The 8,470-nt window shown below is 48.2% G+C and overlaps 1 protein-coding gene across 1 annotated transcript; it reads right to left on the bottom strand.

Annotated features, from left to right (window-relative positions):
• Positions 1 to 7,218: 7,218 nt before the first annotated feature.
• LOC109309200 (mothers against decapentaplegic homolog 6) lies at positions 7,219 to 8,172 on the bottom strand. The gene has a single exon (XM_019533854.1). The coding sequence runs from the start codon at positions 8,121 to 8,123 to the stop codon at positions 7,590 to 7,592; it is 534 nt and encodes a 177-aa protein (XP_019389399.1). The 5' UTR covers positions 8,124 to 8,172; the 3' UTR covers positions 7,219 to 7,589.
• Positions 8,173 to 8,470: the final 298 nt, after the last annotated feature.

Raw genomic sequence — 8,470 nt, 5'->3', positions numbered from 1 at the left:
AACTCAGCGTAAGCCAGTAACCAAGTAATAACCCTCGGCAGCCTTAATGGGGCCTTTAGTACGATGTTGGCTGTGTTTTGTGTTCAGAATTTCCTAGGGCTCTTCTCCTTTTCTTTTTTACCAATTTTGATCTTTGCCTCCTGCCCTAGAGGAACGGGGAACCTCTGTCCCTTCAAAGAGATGCACCGCTCCGGACCATGTAGCGTACGAGATCACATTGACGACACCAAATGCAAACCCTTCCCAGGGAAAAGATCCCGCAGGCAAGGATGGGGTGGGAAACAGCTTTCCAAACCTGCAAAAAAAAAAACATTTCTTGCCCTGAGTCAGGACAAAGCTAACACAAAACTGGGGGGAAAAAAAATAGGGCATTTCGTTCCAAATTATGTCGAGAGGAAAAGGCTCTAGATTCAGATGGGGTGTCCTACATTTAATCCTCTAGCAAATTTCTTTGCAGTTCATAGTGGATGATAACCTGTTGTTCAGAGACTGACAGAGCCTCAAGAACTGCGGCAAAAAAACAGCACCGCACTAATTTCTACAGGATCCGAATGCGGTTTCCTGGCATTCGTTCCTTTTATGCTCCGCGCTGCAAATGGAAAGGAGAAGGATATGATTTTAATCCAAAAGGTAACAAGGGTCAGAAGGCAAGGATGATTTACACATCATGTGAGGTACCTTTTTCTCCAACTGCCTCTTCAAGCTAAGCATTGGCCTTCCTCTCCAGCAATATCCTGAGCAACAATTGACTCCTTCTATTCAACATATTTAAAAGACACTTTAAAACCATAGCTTTATGCAATATAAAGGGCTCCCTCCTCCACAAACTGCTGCCTGCAACTCTTCTGAGAGCCCATACCAGAAGAGGCATTTCTGATAGAGAGTTTAGTTTCAATAAAAAGTTTGGACTCACCAGGGCAATCTTGGCAGCGGGGGCCACAACCCTGCAATCAGCTGCGCGCGAGGGCTGGACTTGTGCTGGGGGAGGCGTGACAGCAGGGTCCGGCCTCAAAGCACAACAGCCGCACGCTGATGCCAGCAAGCCAAACGGGGTTCAAAACAGCGTCTTCCCTAACTACGCCAGCAGCTCAACTGCACTTCCCCCAGCTCAGCAGGACCCACTACTGCAAACATTTCACAACAGCCAGTTTGATTTCCTTAACAAGCTTCAATTTTAAATTGCAATCATCTCCCCCCACACACAAGCCTTTACTTTACAAAGAAAACCTCGTCAGTGCATTTCGGAAGGGTGGGGGCCACCCAACCCAGGGTAGTTTTAAACCAATTTGAGCTTCTCATGCTCCAGCAATTAACTCCAGTGAGGACTGGCCACAAACTTGAAGAAATGGCTGGAGACCTCACCCTCAAGGAGAGGGGTTTATGCACGGGGCGCTTGCATGAATCACTCCTAGGACCCACACAGCACCTCCGGAAGGGGATGCGCTCTCAAGTTGCACCAAACACGTTTCTGAAGCGCAGACTCCTGGGATCACTTTGCACATTGTAGGGCATTTTGGGCTTTGGAAACGTGTCTGCGAGTATCCTGAGAGCAGGCTCGGAGCAACACTAGCCCAGGCGAGCTCTTCTAGGGGGAGAGGGGCAGCGATCAGGCGAAACCTGCCTGCTACGAGACCAGGCATCCCATTTCAGCTGCAAGCGGCGGTAGGTGCTGGGGGGTTTCCCACCTTACGAGAATCTCTGCCTCTCTGAACTTACTGTCTCGGCCTTTCAAGCCGCCGATGCCGCTCTCCGCAAGGGCGAAGAATAAAGGGACGCATCTTGTGGTGTGGAGTAGCGCCGGTGGTGTACACCCGAACAGGACTGGGCTACAGGAATTTGCAGAGCAGTACCAAGGAGGCATGGTCAGACCAGCCTTTGTGCCATGGCTTTTCCTTCTCTGAACCATGTCCTTAGCATTTAACCTGCCACACGCAGACTTTCAATATAGTAAATGGCCAGACTGGCAACCAGATGTGGTAAGGGCAATTCCTTGGGGTTTAATGCTCCTCTTAGCTTCTCCCTGCTAACACCAGGAGGGAAAGGGAGCCCTGGTTACACTGATACCTGGTCCTTTTGGAGCATCAGGCAAATCCACACAAGGGTTTTGAGGTTAAAGAAAATTTTTACTCACTCAAATCCCCCCCAGGTCACCCACATGAGCTATTGAGAGCCCAACTGACCACTCGCTGCTTGTTTCAGACTCTTCCCTCAGGCCTGGGCTCTTGCCTGCTGCCGTTACTAGTGATCAAACCATGAAATGAGGGAGCTACTGGTGCAAAGCACAGGCACTCTGCTGCCTCCCAAGAGGTGATTTAAGAAAAGCTTTGCTGGGACTTCAAATGCCATTCACCTGATCTATTCATGCCCATCATCTATGTCCAGAGGAATTGAGACCCAAACCTCAAATGATGGGTGGGAATAGATCAGGTATTTCCAGAGGAACTGAGACCCAAACCTCACCTGATCTGTTCATGCCCATCATTTATGTCCAGAGGAATTGAGACCCAATCCTCACTGCCATCTTGTCACTCAGACAGAACAGCAGAAAAGACCTCCCAAAATTTCTGCCGTTATCTCGTATAATAGAGCCATGCAAAGTGCTTCAAAGCAACAGCCCTCCATAAGACAGGAGGCAATAACAGCGAGGGGCAGCATTCACTTTCATCCGTTTTCTGTACAAAGAGTAGCAGAATTCAACCCAAGCCATCAATTTTAGTAAGGGGCAGCCAAAATAAAAAAAATCTTGGAGATCTACGTGGGGCATCACTTGAGAGCCAGGACACAGCTCATTTGTGAGCTTGGAAACCCCTACCCATCACTGCATGCCCCTGCACAGCGTTTGCCGGCTGGGCATTTGGGGCACGGGACTGTTCTTCTGGACGCAGCGTTAAGCCTTCAAGAGTTTGTTGGGATTTGAGCAGTGGAAATAGTACAACACGGGGCCCGTTACAGTTAGATTTTAATGCAACTAAAGGGAGCATGCAGTTTCTCACCCAGCAGGCCCAGAAGCTGATGCTTTAAGCACAACTGCTGACAGTGAAGAGCCCAAATAATAGCCGAGGAAGCTCTGGGGAGAAGGTGCTGTGCAGCAGCTGCCCGACTAGGGATGCATCCCAATTTCCCAGAAGGGGAAAGAAAAAGAGAGTGCCACAGCCAAAAATAAATCCTGCAAAACTAGGTCAGAGCCAAGACAGCTCCAGGCGCTTACCATGGTAACCGCAGCACACAACAGCAACAGAAGCTTCCCCGGCAGCCTGCACCCAAAGGTCCACGCGCCCAGCGTGGCAGCTTGCACCGGCGCCCGGCCCGGGAAAGCTGAGCACACCTGCACCCTCACAGCCAGCAAGAACAGGGGAGCTTGCACTTACCTCCGGAGGCTCCAGCCGTGCCGAGTTGGGGGGATGCAGGGAGTCCCGAGTCTCTCACCCCATTAAGGGCAGGGGGCTGTTGCCCTGCTCTCCATCCAGGGGAGTGGATGAGGTGGGGGGGAGATGGCTGCTTTGGGAAAAGCTGCGGCAGGTGTGAGCTCTGCATGTGCTCAGGGAGGCTGCTGTGCCCGATTGACTCATTGATTGCAGGTGCAGGGAAAACCCCTTTATTGAGGGGAAGAGTCTCGCCTCCCAGCTTTGCTGTGCCTAAATCTTTCAACAGTAGCTGCAGTCTCTAAGAAAAGCTTCCAGGAGACACCCCTCTGCTCCAGAGCACATGGGCAGCGTCAGATAACTTGCTGGATTGCAATGGGGGGGTGCTCAAACCCAGCCCAACTTTGCAGCACGCTAGGAGCCATGGCCAACGTGCCCTCGAGCCCGTCGCTCGCAGAAAGGGTGCCCGAATCGCAGCAAGCCCCGGACCCCTCACTAGCCCTCGATGAGCGTGCCAGTTGCCGTGCGGGCAGGCCCGCTCTCCTCTGTGCTGGGACTGAGGCGTGCTGGCGAGACGAGCCCGAGCTAAATCACCACCAAAATAGAGGATGAAAAAAGGGCTGTTGCCAAAATAAAAGCAGCACGACCGCAAGGCCGGGCAGAGGTTACTCTAGCTCAGTAGAGGCAAAAGGAGGAGCTAATTCACCTCCTTTGGAGGCCAGAGAACGCTCTTCCCTTTTTCCTTTTTATTTGACTTCTGAAAACCATCTTGTTTAGATGGGGTTTCCTGACCTGACGAAGCATAACTCACGAGGTAGCCAGAAATGAGCTCTGGGTGGTCCGGGTGCAGGTCTTTCTACCAGACCGCGTCTGAAACCACAACCAGGCCCACTCCAAGGGCTCATTTACTTACCAAGCAACCATCAGGCTCAAAAATAGAGGGGGGGACTGGGGAGAGGGTTTAACTTGGGCTTTGGGGAGGGGGTTACCGAAGAGGGTTTGATAGCCAGCTGATCCAAAAGGTTCCTCAGAAAGATCAAAAAGGTCCTACTTAGAAAATGCATTCAAGGAGCCGAACAGGACAGAAAACATAGTTGGTGCTCCAGTCCAAAAAGGCCTCCCCCCCCGAAATTAGATACCAGATTAATTCAGGAAGAAAAGTGGACATGAAATAAAATTAAAAAAGAACTGTTGCATTGCACACTGGGGACCCAGACTTTTAAAAAAAAACCAAATCACTTCATGAAAACTATGTGGTGCACCCAGAACTGAGCTAATGGAAAAAAATCACTGGATCCAGTTTCATTCCCCAAGCAGAGGGAAATGCAAAGCTTGAGGCAAAATAGCAAAGAATAAATTTGATGTCACCTATTCGTCCCCCACCCTTTTTTTTTTTTTTATTACCTTAGCCAAGATGTCGTTCACAGGAAACAACATTATGAGATGAGGCCTGGTCCACAGGTTTCCTCCTGCCAAACTACAGTGCGTAAGGTCGTCTTCCCTGTAACGTCAAGGGCAATGGCTTTCAAGTGACCTGTAAGGCTGTCATTTGTGAAGCAGTGCTTGTGCACGGGCGACAAGGTTTACTGATGCTTCTCTGCTTAATTTTAACTTGATCGACCAGGATGCTGTGGACCATGCTGCAGAGATGGGTCAGGCAGGCGGCTGAGCCCGATGCCGCCACAAATGGCTTTGTCTGGCAGGACTCTCCAAGCATCCCGCGGGACCCGAGAGCAGTGGCAATGTGGAGGGGTGGGGGGCAGACAGCGGCCTCAGGGCTACGGGGTCATCCTGCTTTGCAATGGGGCGCACAGCAACGCTCTGGACCAGCGCAGCTCGGGGACTTCGATGACACAGCGGCCTTCGACCTGGTCACTCTGCAGGAACAAGCATCCCGTGCGTTTCGGAGATGGGGGGTGCCTGGGGTGCACCAGTATGCAAAAGGTCCTCAGTGCAAACTGTGCTGCGGCACGTGGGCACGGTGCCGCTCCTGGGCCTTGGCACCGTGGAGTCTCCCTCGGGGCACAGCTTAAAGGAACGGACACGGTCGGATCCTGAAGTCCCAGAGAGAAGCCGGATCAGACACTGAACGAATTGCTGGTACAAGAGAGCTAGGAAATGAGATGAATCCCTCCCTAGTCACTGAGAAACATATAAAGACTGGGGGTTTTTTCAAAGGGACAGAAGGCGCCGACCGGTTCTCCAACTCTCAGTGAATTCCTGTTCCAAACTCCTTAAGGCTTCTTTGAAGCGGGGGGAAAAAAAAGGGAAACAGCACAAATGGTGAAAAGTGAATGAGATTTGCTAAAAAAAAAAAGAAAAAAAATTAAATCACCAAAGGCCCTGCTAGTAAAGAAAACTCATCATTTGAAACCAAGTGGCTTGCTCTGAATGTGGCCCCTTTAAAACACTGCATGTAACTGATACAGCATGTTGAGGTCTATGACACAATGCAACGAGCCCAAGCCAAAAGAACAAGATGAATACAGTTCTCTAGCGCTGGCTTTAAATGACTGTGATATGTTTTGACACCATCCCCTGACAACAATGGTTGTAATACAAACAAAAATTAATTATGTCAAGTATTAATATTGATGCCACATGAACCCAACCAATGTGGTCCCAATTAAATATCATTTAAAGTGTGGTTATAATTTGAAAAATGACAGTGGAAATGTCCTGGTGGCTTTCCATGCTTGCATCTCATTGACTTCCAAATCAAATTTGTTCAATTTTGCGAGTTAAAAAAGATGTCGTCCCCCCCCCGAACTGCCAGCTTTGCTAACATACTCTGGAATCTGAAAACAGCTGGACGCTGTCTACCCAGTGCCTCCTTGCTCATTATTGCTACAGAAAATAATGTCTCAAATCCCATAAAAAATACATGACACTGATTTAAGTCTTGTGAGATCGGGGGGGGGTGTGTGGAAAAAAGAGTTAATAATTTGGGGTTCTTTTAATTTGCCTTCTGGGCTTGGAGACTTTAGAGGACACATTTCATGCTTTTTTTCTACAACTACCAGGGCTAGAAACATACTTGTTTTTAATGAAAGCTGAGATCTTCATGTAATCACAGGCCTCCAGAGGCTTGGACGATATGAAAATCAAGTACTGGGGGACTCGTAATAAAACTGCAAGAGTTGGCAGCACTCTTAAGCAGAAATAACACAGTTAACAACTCTACTGATAATGCCGGGGTCAGAAGAGCCAACATTCCCCCAGAGCTGTGTGGGCTGCCTTGTGCTAGCAGGACTAAAAGGAAGTAAAATCGTGTCTTTCATCAGAAAACCAACCAGATTTTATCCTGACTTTGCAAAAGGAGCACATTGTTGGCGTGCACTTGCCTTTCCGATCATACCTGCCCCTTCAAATCCAAATGCAATTACAAAATGGCACCATACGATCTTACAAGAACACGCTCGCCAGCACCACTCTGCCTGCTTGCTTACCCACTTCATTTCAAAAGTGCCTGGAGATTTTGAATGACTGATCTGAGACGCTTTAAAGGCATGTGTTTTGCCGAAATAAGTACTCAAATGCTTCCTGAAATCTGGCCCCCTGTATGGTGCCCCAAGTTGCCTGTATTAAAGACAGAGGCATACAAAATAAGCTAGTGACGTCCAAAAATGTTGGCCTTGTCCACTAGGCACTGGAGAAAGCAAATAGGCTAATTGCTTCAGGGCTTATTCTGTACTGTCCACCCAAGAATTTGGTGACGCACCTAGACCCCGACCCACACAGCACATGGGTGCACACACTTATTTTGCTATACGCCAGTCACTAGAGGTGTTACCAACTGGAATTCAGACTAAACAGCCTTCCTTCCCTCTTTAAAAAAAGACAATTAAAACCCCTCTATAATGCGAATACTTTATTATCAATGAGTGACCGGTATTAGCTTTTTGTCTGGGTATTAATATAGTTTAAAAAAAAAATACATCAAAAATAGGGTTCTTTCCCATTTTTGCTGTATCATTTTTCTTTAAAAAAAAAAATTCTGTATTGAAAGAATTATATAAGCCAAAGTGCATTTTCCTTTTTTTGTCCATATACACATTGCACCATACATAAATAATTACATTGTAAAAACGACTCCATAATTACAAGTATAATATATATTTTCATATAATATATAAAATTTTATATTAAATCTAGGTAGATGATATTTGGGATAGTCTGTGTCTTTCTTTTTTTTTTTCCTTTTTTTTTTTTGTCAGAGGCCAATGGTTATCGGTTATTGCTGAGTAGTATCTCCAACCAGCAAGGACATGACGTAATAAACTGTCTCGAGTAACATGGCCCCCAGCCTTTTGCAAAGCTGATCCGAACGCTGTTTGGGTCATAGGGCCCATCTGCATAATCCAGGTCCGTGGCGTGTTGTAAGAGGCAAGACTTCTCGTAGTCGAACACCTTTATCGAATAACCAGGCATCACTTTGCGCACTATTAAAGTCCGACAATGGGGAATGTCCAGTGTTGGGGAGTTGACGAAGATAGGGTGCTCACTGCGATTGTAGGCCCACACGCCATCCGGCTCTTTGCTAAGTAAAATCCCGTAGCCGATTTTACTTCGAGTCCTTCTAACAGTCTCGCTCCTGTTTTCCAGGTTTAGCTGTCCGAGGCAGAAGCCATTTCCTTGAGGTAGGTCATAAAATATACTGACGGACTGTTCATACACTGTGTAGAGGCGTCCAACACGAGTCCGGTGTTCCCAGTAGGCGACATTACACCAGTGACTCCGCTTCATGGCGTCGGGTGACATACTGGCATCTGAGGAGGAAAAACAGAGAAACAATCAGGGGCTTTGGGAGAAGCACATGTTTTTAAAGTCCTATTTCTGCCCAGCAAATGCACCCAGCCAGGACTCGATCAGAAAATGATATGCCGTTTTAAGCACTGCAAGGAAGGAAGCCCCAAGCCGAGGCTGCAGCCTTCCCTTCGAGCAATCCCTTCTGTGCCTGTATCAGGGCTGTGCAATGGAGGGTCCTGGGTACCATGTGCATTGTTGCTTAACATTTATACTGTTGTTGTTTCTACAGCCCTAACCAGCCAGGACCTCCTTGGGGCAAGGCATTGTAAATGGCCATTTCTGCCCCAAAAAGGCCTACC

This window comes from Crocodylus porosus, unplaced genomic scaffold (genome assembly GCF_001723895.1).
Source record: "Crocodylus porosus isolate Cpor-Errol unplaced genomic scaffold, CroPor_comp1, whole genome shotgun sequence".
Lineage (NCBI taxonomy): Eukaryota > Metazoa > Chordata > Crocodylia > Crocodylidae > Crocodylus > Crocodylus porosus.
Note: the sequence above shows the minus strand (reverse complement) of the source record. Positions and strands in the feature narration are given on the sequence as shown.

Bases quoted from the DNA above. Each gene is read 5' to 3' on its own strand.
- LOC109309200 (XM_019533854.1), bottom strand. From the start codon at position 8,123: ATGTCACCCGACGCCATGAAGCGGAGTCACTGGTGTAATGTCGCCTAC.